The following is a 20453-nucleotide window of genomic DNA, read 5'->3' as shown; positions in this document are numbered from 1 at the left end:
ATTATGTGACAGAATTCCAAAGTTGGCCCAAGAGCATTAATGGGTCCAATTTATTTCATGATCGATACTGGATAGCCCAAAACTTGTTTTCACGGTAAACAATTGCTACTCGAGAGACGATGGAACTCTAAAACACCAACGTTTGAGTCTGATTGAAATCTCCAACGCCTCAGCAAAGTAGCGGCAGAGGTAAAATTACAGGAACCATACTTTTCTTTTCTTAACTACCTTAATAAACCCTAATTATATTTTGCACAAAATTGCATTGGTTATTATCTCCCTAATTGTTGTCGGACCCAATGTGTGCCCTAAATGCCGTTCAAAAAAAGATGTGTGCCCTAAAACACCTTCCATCGGACCTGGTCGAAGCAATCCTACCTTTTCTACCACCTAAATCTCTAGGCCGTTTCAAATCCGTTTCAAAACGATGGTACTCCCTGATATCCAGTCCCAATTTTATCAAAACTCATATTCATATCTACACCGAAAACAACCTCAATCCTGACCCCACCCACATAATTTTAGTTCCGGATGAAGGTGATAGTCTCTACTCAGTCGGTATAAAACAACTCAACACCCAATCCTCACGTGCAACCGTAAATGCTAAATTTCTGAATTTTTATAAACCATTGGTTGAGATACTAGGGTCTTGCAATGGGCTTCTTTTAGCCAGTGATGTATATAATAACCTCTGTATAGTCAATCCAACTACAGGAGAGAAAGTTCCGGTTGCAAAAAGTATACATGGAACAACATATGGATTTGGTTACGATTCTTCCAAGGATGATTATAAAGTCATCTCCATTTCTGGAATGAGCGTTTCAGATTCTGATTCTATGTGCAAAACTGTAAGCGTATATAGTTTACGTAACAACTCATGGAACATGTTGACTAATTTTCCATACCAACAACATGATCAATATAGTCATAGTCAATGTCCAGGAGTACTCTTGAACAATAATCTTCACTGGGTAGTAAGAAACAGACGCTCAAAGTTGACTATTGCTGCCTTCAGTTTGGCTAATGAAGAATTTTGTGAAATCGGGTTACCTGATTCATTCAATTATGATTTAGATAAGGTGTCCCGGGTCTTTGCTCTTGGTGGGAAATTAGTTGGTGTTCTGTGTGATGGGTTGCTCAGTCCGGATAACTTTTATGAATTGTGGGTGATGAAGGAGTATGGGGTTCATATGTCATGGACAAAATGTTGTGTCTTTGAGAACAATATGCATCCATGTTTTGAGTTTTTTGCTCAAGTCAGCAATCGGGATATTTTGTTGGGTAATAATGATGCGAATAAATTTTTTATATACAAGATGGATGAAAGAAGATGCACAAGTGTAAAAATTAAATGGTGCCAAAAGGTCATGGTTTATGGTACGTATGTTGAAAGCCTTGAATCACTTAAACGTTTTCGGTAGAACATCACTTGCTTTATTTCCGTAATGCATTTGGGTAGAGTCTGAAGTGTGATACTTGATAATATAGTTGAGTTTCTAGACTGCACTTTTAACTTCAGACTTTATGAAATGTTAAGTAGTTTTAGTGAATGATTCTTAATTTGGAATAGACCTGTGTTTCAAGTTGGATTAGTGAGTGATTGTAATCCCTCTATTTTTGCTTATAGTACCTTGCTGGAGTCTTTCATTGCAGATTTTTATTTTCAATAAAAGGTGTATTCCTTATAACCCAATGTTTCCCTTGATGTGTGTTATTCACATATATAACCTGTCATGATCGATTAAGATAAAACACAAAGTTTTTGTTACACTGGAACTTGATGAGTGATCACATTAGTGAGTATTGTCGGTTGTGCAGAGAGTAAACAACCAAATACCACAAGTAAAAAAAAAAAGTAAAACCTGTGTAAGCGGCGATTAAGCAGTCGTTGAAACTGCGGAACAAGACGAACAGCGTGAAGACGAACAGAGTATCTGAAAAGGAAATCCAAATACAGAAACCATTATCAACTTCCATAGCAGGCCAGTTACATTCAGTTTAAACAATAAAAATAATTTATGGCGGGTCGGGTTAAAGCATTCAGTTTAAACAGTAAAAATAGCATGCTTAGCCAATCAGAATCAACCTACCATTACGTAAATTAAAGAGATGGAAAATGGTTGCATGTATGAGAAATGTAGTAATGGGTGGTGCCCCTTTACGAGTAATCTTGAAGCCCCTTGCATCCAGGTCTGCACCTTCAATAGATTAATAATTAGTTCATTTGTTCATGTCAGTTAAGTATACCGATCCTCTATTGTTGGTGCCTCATATATTTTGTTAGTCTGAGTTAGAACACCTGTCTAATCGAACCTGAGTTCGAACATGTTAGCCTGAGTTAGAACAACTTTTGTTCGAACGGATGGTATATTCATGAAAAGATTAAGAACCTGAAAAGATTAAATAGCATTTAACCAGTAGGATATCAAATCCCAAATTGACTAAACATGAAAAGATTAAGAAACCTACACATTGAAATTAACTTTTACAAACAATATCACGATTATTCTAACGATAACCTTTTATACTGTCATTAACGTACATAAAAATGATATAACAGTTGTATTTTGCTCATATAATTTGATCATTTAGTATGCATACGCCAATGATAGCTTTTTTCTTTGTACTTTAAATCCTAGAGCAATATGGAGTTGATTTACGAGGTCCCATAACTAACTTTTGATGATAGACAACTGGGTAAACCATCCACACCATTTAGCATCAATTCTTTCACATCTTAGCATCCCGAGCCCATTTCCTTTCACTCATGGTCTAAATGTTTTTACTATTTAAGCGAATTCAAGAAAATTACATTATACATTCATGATTAATATAAACGCATGTCTTGGTCAATTGAGTGTCTAGTGTTTGGTTTAATAGATGTATGTAACATCCCGCGTTTTTCCGTTAAATTTATTTTAATACCGTCTTTTTTTAGATAATATCTTCCGTTATCTAAATTCGTACCTTTCGTTGACTAACGTTCTAAATATTTCCGTTATTTGGTTATAACATCTCCCGGTTACTCTAGCGTTTTTAAAATATTCGTTCGGTTAATTCACGCACCCGCTTTCAAACTCGAGGGACCGAAATTGCCAAGGGACCAAACTAGTTGACTAGGTCAACTAGTCAACCCCATCTCATCCATTCATTCATACTTCCACCTCCCTCCTTCTTTTTCCTCTCTAGCTCAAGAACCCATTTTTAACATCTTCAAAGAATCATCATCTAAATCAATTCAAGCAAGCAAACATAAAAACAAATTACATATTCGTGATCCTCTCATCATCCTCTTCATTCTGGTACCAATTTCACTACTTGGGGTAAGGTTTCTAAAACTCTAGATTTCTCAAATTCGTTTTATAGACTTGAAATGGTGTTAGTTAGTGTCTATGGCTCAAGTCTAACATGAATATGTGTTTAGTTAGCTCGATTTGTTGTTTTGAGTAACTATCATGAACACTTGAAATGGGTTAGTTTAATCTTTGATTTTGTATGATTAAATGTTGTTTAAATGTTAAAGTTCATGTATTAAATGTGTTACTAGCATCATTAGCTTCATTTTGATGTGTAGGTTGATTTAGAAAAGCTTCATTTACAAAATGATTGAATTCATGATTTTGGTTAGGGTTTGATGAACTTTGAAATGAACTTTTGATGCATTGAATGCCATGAAATATTATTAGTAAGTGTTTAGTTGTATTGTATGTTTAATTACCTTCGAAACGGCATATCGTATGTGTAGATTGGATTCCCGAGTCAAGAAATACATATTATGAACTTGAAACTTTGATTTTGAACGTTTAACGATCATTCGACGAGGTTTTTGTTTTTGTAAATGATGAACTTAGTGTTTAGTTGTATTCCTCGTCAAAATACCTTTCCAACGATATAAGATACGTGTTTTGAATGTTTACGGTTCATAAGTTATGGTTGTTTGAAGTTGGATTCGTCTAAGTGTTAAACTGCCCCATAATTGCTGAACCAGACACAGATGCGGCGCATCTGCCTTGGATGCGGCGCATCTGACCCAGACTTCCCAAAAATGTCCGTTTTTGTTTAATTCTAGCTATGCTACGCACCCCCGATTGACATGAAACTTGGCCAACATGCTCATATATGATTTCTAAGCTTAAGAAAATAGTTCGGGACCCGACCCGAACGTGTTGACTTTTTCGTTGACTTTAACTTTGACCAAGTTTGACTTTTAGTCAAACTTAACCAAACACTTATGCAATCGTTCTAACGTACCTTTATACTTGATTCTTGCATGAAACTTGACAACGTGATTCACATGCTATACTATTCGAGTCATAACGAGCCATAGGACTAATTGAACACATTTCGCCCGACCTTGTGTCGTAACCGGTTAATTTATACAACTTACTTGTTTAGGTCAAGGCTAAGCAACTTTCATGCAAACGTTTACTTTGTGAAGTACATTTATACTCGTGCACTCGAGGTGAGATCATAGTCCCATCTTTCAACAACTTTTATACTTTAAATCATGGGATGAGAAACATATACAGTTTTATACTACACACTTTTATACTTTGAACACAAGTACGGAAACAAATATTCCACAATGAGTTAGAACAAAAAGCCTCAATTCGATTATCATTTGTTACACTTACAGGTTGTAAGCGAGAACTTATATTATGTGATCACATGGGCTTGACGAGCCTCATTCGGACGGTTCGCTACCGTTAGCGGATGAAATATATTTTCGGGTTTAGTGTATGTTCTAACACTACGCAACAGGGTGCAAAACAGTTAAGTCTTGATAATTGGGTGCTCGCGAACATACTTTTGGAATGCAAACGATTTAGATAATCAATGTTATGGAAATACTAAATCTTATGGTTCAAAATATAACGTTTACAAATACACCTATGATTTCACCAACGTTTTTCGTTGACAGTTTTCTATATGTTTCTCAGGTTCATACTTGGCTACTTGATACATGCTTCCGCACACTTTGATTACTTTCTTGGGGTTAGGCATACATGCATACGCTAGTGATAGCACCTTTGGATTCAAACTTATAGCATACATACTTACGCTATTTATAGCAACCGTGATTGAAATGTCCCGTTCTTATTGATTAAAAACGTTCCATATTAATTGATTTCGTTGCGAGGTTTTGACCTCTATATGAGACGTTTTTCAAAGACTGCATTCATTTTAAAACAAACCATAACCTTTATTTCATCAATAAAGGTTTAAAAAGCTTTACGTAGATTATCAAATAATGATAATCTAAATTATCCTGTTTACACACGACCATTACATAATGGTTTACAATACAAATATGTTACAACAAAATAAGTTTCTTGAATGCAGTTTTTACACAATATCATACAAGCATGGACTCCAAATCTCGTCCTTATTTAAGTATGCGACAGCGGAAGCTCTTAATAATCACCTGAGAATAAACATGCTTAAAACGTCAACAAAAATGTTGGTGAGTTATAGGTTTAACCTATATATATCAAATCATAATAATAGACCACAAGATTTCATATTTCAATACACATCCCATACATAGAGATAAAAATCATTCATATGGTGAAAACCTGGTAATCGACATTAACAAGATGCATATATATAAGAATATCCCCATCATTCCGGGACACCCTTCGGATATGATATAAATTTCGAAGTACTAAAGCATCCGGTACTTTGGATGGGGTTTGTTAGGCCCAATAGATCTATCTTTAGGATTCGCGTCAATTAGGGTGTCTGTTCCCTAATTCTTAGATTACCAGACTTAATTAGAAGGGGCATATTCGATTTCGATAATTCAACCATAGAATGTAGTTTCACGTACTTGTGTCTATTTTGTAAATCATTTATAAAACCTGCATGTATTCTCATCCCAAAAATATTAGATTTTAAAAGTGGGACTATAACTCACTTTCACAGATTTTTACTTCGTCGGGAAGTAAGACTTGGCCACTGGTTGATTCACGAACCTATAACAATATATACATATATATCAAAGTATGTTCAAAATATATTTACAACACTTTTAATATATTTTGATGTTTTAAGTTTATTAAGTCAGCTGTCCTCGTTAGTAACCTACAACTAGTTGTCCACAGTTAGATGTACAGAAATAAATCGATAAATATTATCTTGAATCAATCCACGACCCAGTGTATACGTATCTCAGTATTGATCACAACTCAAACTATATATATTTTGGAATCAACCTCAACCCTGTATAGCTAACTCCAACATTCACATATAGAGTGTCTATGGTTGTTCCGAAATATATATAGATGTGTCGACATGATAGGTCGAAACATTGTATACGTGTCTATGGTATCTCAAGATTACATAATATACAATACAAGTTTATTAAGTTATGGTTGGAATAGATTTGTTACCAATTTTCACGTAGCTAAAATGAGAAAAATTATCCAATCTTGTTTTACCCATAACTTCTTCATTTTAAATCCGTTTTGAGTGAATCAAATTGCTATGGTTTCATATTGAACTATATTTTATGAATCTAAACAGAAAAAGTATAGGTTTATAGTCGGAAAAATAAGTTACAAGTCGTTTTTGTAAAGGTAGTCATTTCAGTCGAAAGAACGACGTCTAGATGACCATTTTAGAAAACATACTTCCACTTTGAGTTTAACCATAATTTTTGGATATAGTTTCATGTTTATAATAAAAATCATTTTCTCAGAATAACAACTTTTAAATCAAAGTTTATCATAGTTTTTAATTAACTAACCCAAAACAGCCCGCGGTGTTACTACGACGGCGTAAATCCGGTTTTACGGTGTTTTTCGTGTTTCCAGGTTTTAAATCATTAAGTTAGCATATCATATAGATATAGAACATGTGTTTAGTTGATTTTAAAAGTCAAGTTAGAAGGATTAACTTTTGTTTGCGAACAAGTTTAGAATTAACTAAACTATGTTCTAGTGATTACAAGTTTAAACCTTCGAATAAGATAGCTTTATATGTATGAATCGAATGATGTTATGAACATCATTACTACCTTAATTTCCTTGGATAAACCTACTGGAAGAGAGAAAAATGGATCTAGCTTCAATGGATCCTTGGATGGCTCGAAGTTCTTGAAGCAGAATCATAACACGAAAACAAGTTCACGTAAGATCATCACTTGAAATAAGACTGTTATAGTTATAGAAATTGAACCAAAGTTTGAATATGATTATTACCTTGTATTAGAATGATAACCTACTGTAATAAACAAAGATTTCTTGAGGTTGGATGATCTCCTTACAAGATTGGAAGTGAGCTAGCAAACTTGAAAGTATTCTTGATTTTATGAAACTAGAACTTTTGGAATTTATGAAGAACACTTAGAACTTGAAGATAGAACTTGAGAGAGATCAATTAGATGAAGAAAATTGAAGAATTAAAGTGTTTGTAGGTGTTTTTGGTCGTTGGTGTATGGATTAGATATAAAGGATATGTAATTTTGTTTTCATGTAAATAAGTCATGAATGATTACTCATATTTTTGTAATTTTATGAGATATTTCATGCTAGTTGCCAAATGATGGTTCCCACATGTGTTAGGTGACTCACATGGGCTGCTAAGAGCTGATCATTGGAGTGTATATACCAATAGTACATACATCTAAAAGCTGTGTATTGTACGAGTACGAATACGGGTGCATACGAGTAGAATTGTTGATGAAACTGAACGAGGATGTAATTGTAAGCATTTTTGTTAAGTAGAAGTATTTTGATAAGTGTATTGAAGTCTTTCAAAAGTGTATAAATACATATTAAAACACTACATGTATATACATTTTAACTGAGTCGTTAAGTCATCGTTAGTCGTTACATGTAAATGTTGTTTTGAAACCTTTAGGTTAACGATCTTGTTAAATGTTGTTAACCCAATGTTTATAATATCAAAAGAGATTTTAAATTATTATATTATCATGATATTATGATGTACGAATATCTCTTAATATGATATATATACATTAAATGTCGTTACAACTATAATCGTTACATATATGTCTCGTTTCAAAATCATTAAGTTAGTAGTCTTGTTTTTACATATGTAGTTCATTGTTAATATACTTAATGATATGTTTACTTATCATAATATAATGTTAACTATATATATAACCATATATATGTCATCATATAGTTTTTACAAGTTTTAACGTTCGTGAATCACCGGTCAACTTGGGTGGTCAATTGTCTATATGAAACCTATTTTAATTAATCAAGTCTTAACAAGTTTGATTGCTTAACATGTTGGAAACATTTAATCATGTAAATATCAATCTCAATTAATATATATAAACATGGAAAAGTTCGGGTCACTACAGTACCTACCCGTTAAATAAATTTCGTCCCGAAATTTTAAGCTGTTGAAGGTGTTGACGAATCTTCTGGAAATAGATGCGGGTATTTCTTCTTCATCTGATCTTCACGCTCCCAGGTGAACTCGGGTCCTCTACGAGCATTCCATCGAACCTTAACAATTAGTATCTTGTTTTGCTTAAGTCTTTTAACCTCACGATCCATTATTTCGACGGGTTCTTCGATGAATTGAAGTTTTTCGTTGATTTGGATTTCATCTAACGGAATAGTGAGATCTTCTTTAGCAAAACATTTCTTCAAATTCGAGACGTGGAAAGTGTTATGTACAGCCGCGAGTTGTTGAGGTAACTCAAGTCGGTAAGCTACTGGTCCGACACGATCAATAATCTTGAATGGTCCAATATACCTTGGATTTAATTTCCCTCGTTTACCAAATCGAACAACGCCTTTCCAAGGTGCAACTTTAAGCATGACCATCTCTCCAATTTCAAATTCTATATCTTTTCTTTTAATGTCAGCGTAGCTCTTTTGTAGACTTTGGGCGGTTTTCAACCGTTGTTGAATTTGGATGATCTTCTCGGTAGTTTCTTGTATAATCTTCGGACCCGTAATCTTTCTATCCCCCACTTCACTCCAACAAATCGGAGACCTGCACTTTCTACCATAAAGTGCTTCAAACGGCGCCATCTCAATGCTTGAATGGTAGCTGTTGTTGTAGGAAAATTCTGCTAACGGTAGATGTCGATCCCAACTGTTTCCGAAATCAATAACACATGCTCGTAGCATGTCTTCAAGCATTTGTATCGTCCTTTCACTCTGCCCATCAGTTTGTGGATGATAGGCAGTACTCATATCTAGACGAGTTCCTAATGCTTGCTGTAATGTCTGCCAGAATCTTGAAATAAATCTGCCATCCCTATCAGAGATAATAGAGATTGGTATTCCATGTCTGGAGACGACTTCCTTCAAATACAGTCGTGCTAACTTCTCCATCTTGTCATCTTCTCTTATTGGCAGGAAGTGTGCTGATTTGGTGAGACGATCAACTATTACCCAAATAGTATCAAAACCACTTGCAGTCCTTGGCAATTTAGTGATGAAATCCATGGTAATGTTTTCCCATTTCCATTCCGGGATTTCGGGTTGTTGAAGTAGACCTGATGGTTTCTGATGCTCAGCTTTGACCTTAGAACACGTCAAACATTCTCCTACGTATTTAGCAACATCGGCTTTCATACCCAGCCACCAAAAATGTTTCTTGAGATCCTTGTACATCTTCCCCGTTCCAGGATGTATTGAGTATCTGGTTTTATGAGCTTCTCTAAGTACCATTTCTCTCATATCTCTAAATTTTGGTACCCAAATCCTTTCAGCCCTATACCGGGTTCCGTCTTCCCGAATATTAAGATGCTTCTCCGATCCTTTGGGTATTTCATCCTTTAAATTTCCCTCTTTTAAAACTCCTTGTTGCGCCTCCTTTATTTGAGTAGTAAGGTTATTATGAATCATTATATTCATAGATTTTACTCGAATGAGTTCTCTGTCCTTCCTGCTCAAGGCATCGGCTACCACATTTGCCTTCCCCGGGTGGTAACGAATCTCAAAGTCGTAATCATTCAATAATTCAATCCACCTACGCTGCCTCATATTCAGTTGTTTCTGATTAAATATGTGTTGAAGACTTTTGTGATCGGTATATATAATACTTTTGACCCCATATAAGTAGTGCCTCCAAGTCTTTAATGCAAAAACAACCGCGCCTAATTCCAAATCATGCGTCGTATAATTTTGTTCGTGAATCTTCAATTGTCTAGACGCATAAGCAATCACCTTCGTTCGTTGCATTAATACACAACCGAGACCTTGCTTTGATGCGTCACAATAAATCACAAAATCATCATTCCCTTCAGGCAATGACAATATAGGTGCCGTAGTTAGCTTTTTCTTCAATAACTGAAACGCTTTCTCTTGTTCATCATTCCATTCAAATTTCTTCCCTTTATGCGTTAATGCAGTCAAGGGTTTTGCTATTCTGGAAAAGTCTTGGATGAACCTTCTGTAGTAACCAGCTAGTCCTAAAAACTGGCGTATGTGTTTCGGAGTTTTCGGGGTTTCTCACTTTTCAACAGTTTCTATCTTTGCCAGATCCACCTTAATACCTTCTTTGTTCACTATGTGACCGAGGAATTGAACTTCTTCCAACCAAAATGCACACTTTGAAAACTTAGCGTACAATTCTTCCTTCCTCAATACTTCTAACACCTTTCTCAAATGTTCACCGTGTTCTTGGTCATTCTTTGAGTAAATAAGTATGTCATCAATGAAAACAATGACAAACTTGTCAAGGTATGGTCCACACACTCGGTTCATAAGGTCCATGAACACAGCTGGTGCATTAGTTAAACCAAACGGCATGACCATAAACTCGTAATGACCGTAACGTGTTTTGAAAGCAGTCTTTGGAATATCATCTTCTTTCACCCGCATTTGATGATACCCGGAACGTAAGTCAATCTTTGAATAAACAGACGAGCCTTGTAGTTGATCAAATAAGTCGTCGATTCTCGGTAGTGGGTAGCGGTTCTTGATGGTAAGTTTGTTCAACTCTCGGTAGTCGATACACAACCTGAATGTACCATCTTTCTTCTTGACAAACAAAACAGGAGCTCCCCACGATGATGTGCTTGGTCGAATGAAACCACGCTCTAAAAGTTCTTGTAATTGGCTTTGCAGTTCTTTCATCTCGCTGGGTGCGAGTCTGTAAGGAGCACGAGCTATTGGTGCAGCTCCTGGTACAAGATCTATTTGAAATTCAACGGATCGATGTAGGGGTAATCCCGGTAATTCTTTCGGAAATACATCGGGAAATTCTTTTGCAATGGGAACATCATTGATGCTCTTTTCTTCAGTTTGTACTTTCTCGACGTGTGCTAGAACAGCATAGCAACCTTTTCTTATTAGTTTTTGTGCCTTCAAATTACTAATAAGATGTAGCTTCGTGTTGCCCTTTTTTCCGTACACCATTAAGGGTTTTCCTTTTTCTCGTATAATGCGAATTGCATTTTTGTAACAAACGATCTCTGCTTTCACTTCTTTCAACCAGTCCATACCGATTATCACATCAAAACTCCCTAACTCTACTGGTATCAAATCAATCTTAAATGTTTCGCTAACCAGTTTAATTTCTCGATTCCGACATATATTATCTGCTGAAATTAATTTACCATTTGCTAATTCGAGTAAAAATTTACTATCCAAAGGCGTCAATGGACAACTTAATTTAGCACAAAAATCTCTACTCATATAGCTTCTATCCGCACCCGAATTAAATAAAACGTAAGCAGATTTATTGTCAATAAGAAACGTACCCGTAACAAGCTCCGGGTCTTCTTGTGCCTCTGCCGCATTAATATTGAAAACTCTTCCGCGGCCTTGTCCATTCGTGTTCTCCTGGTTCGGGCAATTTCTAATAATGTGGCCCGGTTTTCCACATTTATAACAAACTACATTGGCATAACTTGCTCCGACACTACTTGCTCCGCCATTACTCGTTCCGACACCATTTGTTCCTTTCGTTTTATTAACCCCTGGTCCGTAGACCTCACACTTCGCCGCGCTATGACCATTTCTTTTACACTTGTTGCAAAATTTGGTGCAGAACCCCGAGTGATACTTTTCACACCTTTGGCATAGCTGCTTCTGATTGTTGTTGTTGTTGTGGTTATTGTTGTTGAGATGATTGTTGTAGTTGCTGTTGTTGTTGTTGTTGTTGTTGTTGTTGGGCCGTTTGTTGTAGTTGCGATTGATGTTGCGATTGTTGGGATAATTGTTGCGATTGCTGTTGTTGTTGTATTGGTGATTCTTATCACCGTTTTCCTCCCACTTTCTTTTGACTTGCTTCACATTGGCCTCTTCAGCAGTCTGTTCTTTAATTCTTTCTTCAATCTGGTTCACTAGTTTGTGAGCCATTCTACATGCCTGTTGTATGGAGGCGGGCTCGTGTGAACTTATATCTTCTTGGATTCTTTCCGGTAATCCTTTCACAAACGCGTCGATCTTCTCTTCCTCATCTTCGAATGCTCCCGGACACAATAGGCACAATTCTGTGAATCGTCTTTCGTACGTGGTAATATCAAATCCTTGGGTTCGTAACCCTCTAAGTTCTGTCTTGAGCTTATTAACCTCGGTTCTAGGACGGTACTTCTCGTTCATCAAGTGCTTGAATGCTGACCACGGTAGTGCGTACGCATCGTCTTGTCCCACTTGCTCTAGATAGGTATTCCACCATGTTAACGCAGAACCTGTGAAGGTATGCGTAGCGTACTTCACTTTGTCCTCTTCAGTACACTTACTTATGGCAAACACCGATTCGACCTTCTCGGTCCACCGTTTCAATCCGATCGGTCCTTCGGTTCCATCAAATTCCAAAGGTTTGCAGGCAGTGAATTCTTTGTAGGTGCATCCTACGCGATTTCCTGTACTGCTAGATCCAAGGTTATTGTTGGTATGTAGCGCAGCCTGTACTGCGGCTATGTTTGAAGCTAGAAAAGTACGGAATTCCTCTTCATTCATATTCACGGTGTGTCGAGTAGTCGGTGCCATTGCCTTCAAAATAGTCAAATGGAACAAGTTAATCATACAGAATATTAAGAGTAGTTAATAGTATTTCGTAGCATAATATGAACTCATTTATAAAAGCTTTTTCTTCATATTAGCGTTTTATAAGTTTAAATTCGGGTAGTACCTACCCGTTAAGTTCATACTTAGTAGCTAATATACAATTCAACTACTACAATTCTATATGAAAAACTGATTATAATAATATTTCGCGCTCAAACTTTTATACAATATTTTACAAACTTACAATACCGCTTATTTTACATAAAGCATGAAATATAGCACACAATAACTTTGATACAAGATAGTTGTGAAGATAATTCTAGCTAGTACACAAGTCGTTCAGCAAAGGCAATAAAGACACGTAATTCATACGTCCAGAAACAAGTCATGCATTCTGGTTTTACTAGGATTACTTCCCATCCTTGGTCTTGTGGAACATAACCGTTATGGCCGTTGATAAGACAGCGTGTTGTAACGTCGTCAAAAGGACGAGGGTTACGTAATGTCCAACAGTCCCGTAACAATCTAAAAACCTCATTTCTTACCCCAATTACCGACTCCGTCACTTGTGGAAACGTTTTGTTTAATAGTTGTAGCCCGATGTTCTTGTTCTCACTTTGGTGAGAAGCGAACATTACTAATCCGTAAGCATAACATGCTTCTTTATGTTGCATGTTACCCGCTTTTTCTAAATCACGAAGTCCAATATTCGGATATATTGAGTCAAAATAATTTCTTAACCCGTTGCGTAAAATAGCATTTGGGTTCCCCGCAATATATGCATCAAAGTAAACACATCGTAACTTATGGGTTTCCCAATGTGATATCCCCCATCTTTCAAACGAAAGTCTCTTATAAACCAAGACATTCTTGGAACGTTCTTCGAATGTCTTACAAACTGATCTCGCCTTAAATAGTTGTGCCGAGGAATTCTGACCGACTCTAGACAAGATTTCATCAATCATGTCTCCGGGTAGGTCTCTTAAAATATTGGGTTGTCTATCCATTTTGTGTTTTTAAACTGTAAAATAGACAAGAGTTAGATTCATAAAAAAAAATACTTATTAATACAAGCAATTTTTACATATATCATAAAGCATAAGCACACTATATTACATATATTACACCACACGAATACAACTATCTTATTCCGACTCGCTCGTTTCTTCTTCTTCGGTTTTGGTTCGTTTTGCCAAGTTTCTAGGGATATATGATGTTCCCCTAATACGAGCCGTAATTTTCCACATTGGTTTAGAAAAACCTGGTGGTTTAGAGGTTCCCGGGTCATTGTTACAACTTAAGGACTTCGGGGGTTGACGATACATATAAAGTTCATCGGGGTTGGAATTAGATTTCTCTATTTTTATGCCCTTTTCCTTATTATTTTCTTTTGCCTTTTTAAATTCAGTTGGGGTAATTTCTATAACATCATCGGAATTCTCGTCGGAATCCGATTCATCGGAGAATTGGTAATCCTCCCAATATTTTGATTCCTTGGCGGAAACACCATTGACCATAATTAACCTTGGTCGGTTGGTTGAGGATTTTATTTTACTTAACCGTTTTATTATTTCCCCACCGGTTCTATTTCTTCATCCGGTTCCGATTCTTCTTCCGGTTCCGATTCTTCTTCCGGTTCCGACTCTTCTTCCGGTTCCTCTTCGGGAACTTGTGAATCAGTCCACGAATCATTCCAATTTACATTTGACTCTTCATTATTATTACGTGAGTCAATGGGACTTGTTCTAGAGGTAGACATCTATCACATAATATCAAACGCGTTAAGAGATTAATATATCACATAATATTCACATGTTAAAAATATATAGTTTCCAACAAAATTTGTTAAGCAATCATTTTTCAACTAAACACGGTCGAAGTCCAGACTCACTAATGCATCCTAACAAACTCGATAAGACACACTAATGCAAAATTCTGGTTCTCTAAGACCAACGCTCGGATACCAACTGAAATGTCCCGTTCTTATTGATTAAAAACGTTCCATATTAATTGATTTCGTTGCGAGGTTTTGACCTCTATATGAGACGTTTTTCAAAGACTGCATTCATTTTAAAACAAACCATAACCTTTATTTCATCAATAAAGGTTTAAAAAGCTTTACGTAGATTATCAAATAATGATAATCTAAATTATCCTGTTTACACACGACCATTACATAATGGTTTACAATACAAATATGTTACAACAAAATAAGTTTCTTGAATGCAGTTTTTACACAATATCATACAAGCATGGACTCCAAATCTCGTCCTTATTTAAGTATGCGACAGTGGAAGCTCTTAATAATCACCTGAGAATAAACATGCTTAAAACGTCAACAAAAATGTTGGTGAGTTATAGGTTTAACCTATATATATCAAATCATAATAATAGACCACAAGATTTCATATTTCAATACACATCCCATACATAGAGATAAAAATCATTCATATGGTTAAAACCTGGTAATCGACATTAACAAGATGCATATATATAAGAATATCCCCATCATTCCGGGACACCCTTCGGATATGATATAAATTTCGAAGTACTAAAGCATCCGGTACTTTGGATGGGGTTTGTTAGGCCCAATAGATCTATCTTTAGGATTCGCGTCAATTAGGGTGTCTGTTCCCTAATTCTTAGATTACCAGACTTAATTAGAAGGGGCATATTCGATTTCGATAATTCAACCTTTAGGTTAACGATCTTGTTAAATGTTGTTAACCCAATGTTTATAATATCAAATGAGATTTTAAATTATTATATTATCATGATATTATCATGTATGAATATCTCTTAATATGATATATATACATTAAATGTCGTTACAACGATAATCGTTACATATATGTCTCGTTTCAAAATCATTAAGTTAGTAGTCTTGTTTTTACATATGTAGTTCATTGTTAATATACTTAATGATATGTTTACTTATCATAATATAATGTTAACTATATATATAACCATATATATGTCATCATATAGTTTTTACAAGTTTTAACGTTCGTGAATCACCGGTCAACTTGGGTGGTCAATTGTCTATATGAAACCTATTTCAATTAATCAAGTCTTAACAAGTTTGATTGCTTAACATGTTGGAAACATTTAATCATGTAAATATCAATCTCAATTAATATATATAAACATGGAAAAGTTCGGGTCACTACAGTGATTTTCAACTTATTATGTCGCAAGTTATTTCAGTTATGCTTTACAACTTTTGTAAACTTAAACTTGTTGTCGAACCCTTTGGTAAACTAAACTTTGTAAGTCTTGTATGTTTCAAATGAATGCGACATAATTTTGGTCAAACGCGTCTCATATAGGGACTATGATCACGCAACGGGACCTAAGTTAACGGCGCCGTCAATGGCGATTTTGTCAGGTCGTTACAGATGGTATCAGAGCATTGGTTGTAGGGATCTAGGATGTGCATTAGTGTGTCTGACAGAGTCGTTAAGACTCATTAGTGAATCTAGACTACAACCGGATAGTTAGCCATTGCATTCTGACATACATTTGCTATAGATAGCACTTACTTGACTACTTGTGCATTATACTTGAATCATTCTTAGGCAAACTTCTTAATGGTACCAAGTTTTCATCATACGAACTCGTATTCTGCAACTTTCTGGTAACACACGTAAATTCATGACTCATACGCGTAAGGAGGACGGCGACTTCATTAGTGATACTAGTTCGGGAACTCTGTCTCCCACGTTGTTATTCACCCCGTCTCAGCTTACTATCCACAAGTTTTGTAAAGTTACCACCACTACTTTAGATGAGTATCGTCATCACTATTTATCACTACGGTTGCGTACTACTCGTTATCATGATTCGTTACTCTTTTCGCACCTAAATACATTATCGTTTGACTTGAACCGCATTGACGTGAACAATCATTTATACACTTCCCTCGGGAAGCGTATCTTCAGAGTTGCACAAATTCTTTCGATTCAATACGAGTCACGTTAGAGACGTCGTTACACTTTGTTCATTTTAAAACTTCACGATTACACAAACTTGATTCTATGGAGTGATGTGGGAATGGAGGTATGAGTTAGCATAATGTAACGACACTCGATCAACGTGGTTATATTATGGTAAGTCATACCAAAGTTCTAATGACACGTGATGGTGATTGGACTCGATCAACCTAATCACCACCATGTGCCATGTACATGACTTCATTTTTCTTGTTTGAACATTCGAAAACTCTAAGAATACTGATAACAACCATACCCGGGACACATCGTCGATTATTGTCGAACCATATTTATTCTTCAAAATGAATGACAAATTCCTTCGACTTCAACCATATGTTACACGTGTATACTATCTCGTTTTCGCGCAATTTTATCGACGAACTACAAAATGTTTGGTATGCTCACATCGAGGCGGAAACTTCTCTCACATTACACTCGTACTTCCGTTTAAGGGAATCTTTTATCTAAATTCTCAATGGAGAGAGAGACTCTTCACGTTATACTAGTATTCACTACGAGGGTGAATAGTCCTAACGAACGTTTTCAGAAACCAATAAGAAACTTGTTCTAACCAACGTTTTCAAGTCCTAATGAACTTGTTCAATATACCTTAAAGAAACGTACCTCGTTTGGGATCGAGATCCTCGTTTTTACTTCTAAATTTCGGAGTGCCTTACAAAAAGCCTCGGGACCACGTTTAGACATGAGTACAACGCATCAATCACAAACAGACGAACAAAGCAAATGTACGATTCAAACCTTGGAAACCATAATACGAGTTTGCGTTATCAACTTCAAAATTACTTGAGAAAAGTATTTGCCTTTAACCGAATTCTCTTACCACGATAGTTATCACACGATTATTGACGCCACACCTTTCGAAAACTCATATAGCCACAATTGTTGTTTTCTTAATTGTTGAACCGAAGTAAATGAAAATCAAACCACCGAACCCGAACTCATTCATGAAACAACCGAGAAATTATTCAAATCCAAAAAGACTCAAAACGACCGTTACACCGATGTTAGACGTAAACCTCTCGAATTCCAAGTGAGTGACCGCGTAATACTAAAAGTCGCACCTTGAAAAGGTGTAATACGTTTCGAGAAACGTAGAAAGCTAAATCCGCGATATTTTGATCCTTTTGAAATCTTGGGGCGTATTGGACCCGATGCATACCATTTAGATTTTCCGATTCATTTGAGCTCCGTTCATCCTACATTCCATATATCAAACTTGAAGAAGTGTCTTGCGAAACAAGAACTTGTTATCCTTTTTGATGAACTTACTATCGATGAAAAACTCCGCTTCCTAGGAGGACCGGTTGAAATTATGGATCGTGAAACCAAACTTTGAAACAACATAAAATCCCTACCGTCAAGTTCGTTGAAATGCCCAAGGAAGTACCGTCACTTATTCGTAGAATTTATAACGCAAGATCTCGAGGAAGAATCAACAACTACTACTCCCAACTAAATTTCGGGACGAAATTTCTTTTAAGGTGTAGGTAATGTAACATCCCGCATTTTTCTGTTAAATTTATTTTAACACCGTCTTTTTTTTAGATAATATCTTCCGTTATCTAAATTCGTACCTTTCGTTGACTAACGTTCTAAATATTTCCGTTATTTGGTTATAACATCTCTCGGTTACTCTAGCGTTTTTAAAATATTCGTTCGGTTAATTCACGCACCCGCTTTCAAACTAGAGGGACCGAAGTTTCCAAGGGGCCAAACTAGTTGACTAGGTCAACTAGTCAACCCCATCTCATCCATTCATTCATACTTCCACCTCCCTCCTTCTTTTTTCTCTCTAGCTCAAGAACCCATTTTTAACATCTTCAAAGAATCATCATCTAAATCAATTCAAGCAAGCAAACATAAAAACAAATTACATATTCGTGATCCTCTCATCATCCTCTTCATTTTGGTACCAATTTCACTACTTGGGGTAAGGTTTCTAAAACTCTAGATTTCTCAAATTCGTTTTATAGACTTGAAATGGTGTTAGTTAGTGTCTATGGCTCAAGTCTAACATGAATATGTGTTTAGTTTGCTCGATTTGTTGTTTTGAGTAACTAGCATGAACACTTGAAATGGGTTAGTTTAATCTTTGATTTTGTATGATTAAATGTTGTTTAAATGTTAAAGTTCATGTATTAAATGTGTTACTAGCATCATTTTGATGTGTAGGTTGATTTAGAAAAGCTTCATTTACAAAATGATTGAATTCATGATTTTGGTTAGGGTTTGATGAACTTTGAAATGAACTTTTGATGCATTGAATGCCATGAAATATTATTAGTAAGTGTTTAGTTGTATTGTATGTTTAATTACCTTCGAAACGGCATATCGTATGTGTAGATTGGATTCCCGAGTCAAGAAATGCATATTATGAACTTGAAACTTTGATTTTGAACGTTTAACGATCATTCGACGAGGTTTTTGTTTTTGTAAATGATGAACTTGATTGATGAAAAGTATTTAGTTATATTCATCGTCAAAATACCTTTCCAACGATATAAGATACGTGTTTTGAATGTTTACGGTTCATAAGTTATGGTTGTTTGAAGTTGGATTCGTCTAAGTGTTAAACTGCCCCATAATTGCTGAACCAGACACAGATGCGGCGCATCTGCCTTGGATGCGGCGCATCTGAGGCAGACTGCCCAAAAATGTCCGTTTTCATATAATTCTAACTATGCTACGCACCCCCGATTGACATGAAACTTGGCCAACATGCTCATATATGATTTCTAAGCTTAGGAAAATAGTTCGGAACCCGACCCGAACGTGTTGACTTTTTCGTTGACTTTGACTTTGACCAAGTTTGACTTTTAGTCAAACTTAACCAAACACTTATGCAATCGTTCTAACGTACCTTTATACTTGATTCTTGCATGAAACTTGACAACGTGATTCACATGCTATACTATTCGAGTCATAACGAGCCATAGGACTAATTGAACACGTTTCGCCCGACCTTGTGTCGTAACCGATAATTTATACAACTTACTTGTTTAGGTCAAGGCTAAGCAACTTTCATACACACGTTTACTTTGTGAAGTACATTTATACTCGTGCACTCGAGGTGAGATCATAGTCCCATCTTTCAACAACTTTTATACTTTAAATCATGGGATGAGAAACATATACAGTTTTATACTACATACTTTTATACTTTGAACACAAGTACGGAAACAAACATTCCACAGCGAGTTAGAACAAAAAGCCTCAATTCGATTATCATTAGTTACACTTGCAGGGTGTAAGCGAGAACTTATATTATGTGATCACATGGGCTTGACGAGCCTCATTCGGACGGTTCGCTACCTTTAGTGGATGAAATATATTTTCGGGTTTAGTGTATGTTCTAACTGTTAAAATACAATGCAAATTTAGAATAATATGGAATTAGTAAATGTATATGGGTAAAATATCTAGATATTAGAATATGAGAGAAAAATCTAGAAATTGAAATGTAAAAGAAAAATCTAGATATTTGTAGGTT

General features: G+C 35.8%; 1 protein-coding gene across 1 annotated transcript; it reads left to right on the top strand.

Moving 5' to 3' along the window:
• Positions 1–242: 242 nt before the first annotated feature.
• Positions 243–1566, top strand: LOC139892077 (F-box protein CPR1-like). The gene has a single exon (XM_071875110.1). It carries the CDS (start codon positions 300–302, stop codon positions 1419–1421), a length of 1122 nt encoding a protein of 373 aa, XP_071731211.1. The 5' UTR covers positions 243–299; the 3' UTR covers positions 1422–1566.
• Positions 1567–20453: the final 18887 nt, after the last annotated feature.

Source organism: Rutidosis leptorrhynchoides, chromosome 2 (assembly GCF_046630445.1).
Source record: "Rutidosis leptorrhynchoides isolate AG116_Rl617_1_P2 chromosome 2, CSIRO_AGI_Rlap_v1, whole genome shotgun sequence".
NCBI classification, from domain to species: domain Eukaryota; kingdom Viridiplantae; phylum Streptophyta; class Magnoliopsida; order Asterales; family Asteraceae; genus Rutidosis; species Rutidosis leptorrhynchoides.
Note: the sequence above shows the minus strand (reverse complement) of the source record. Positions and strands in the feature narration are given on the sequence as shown.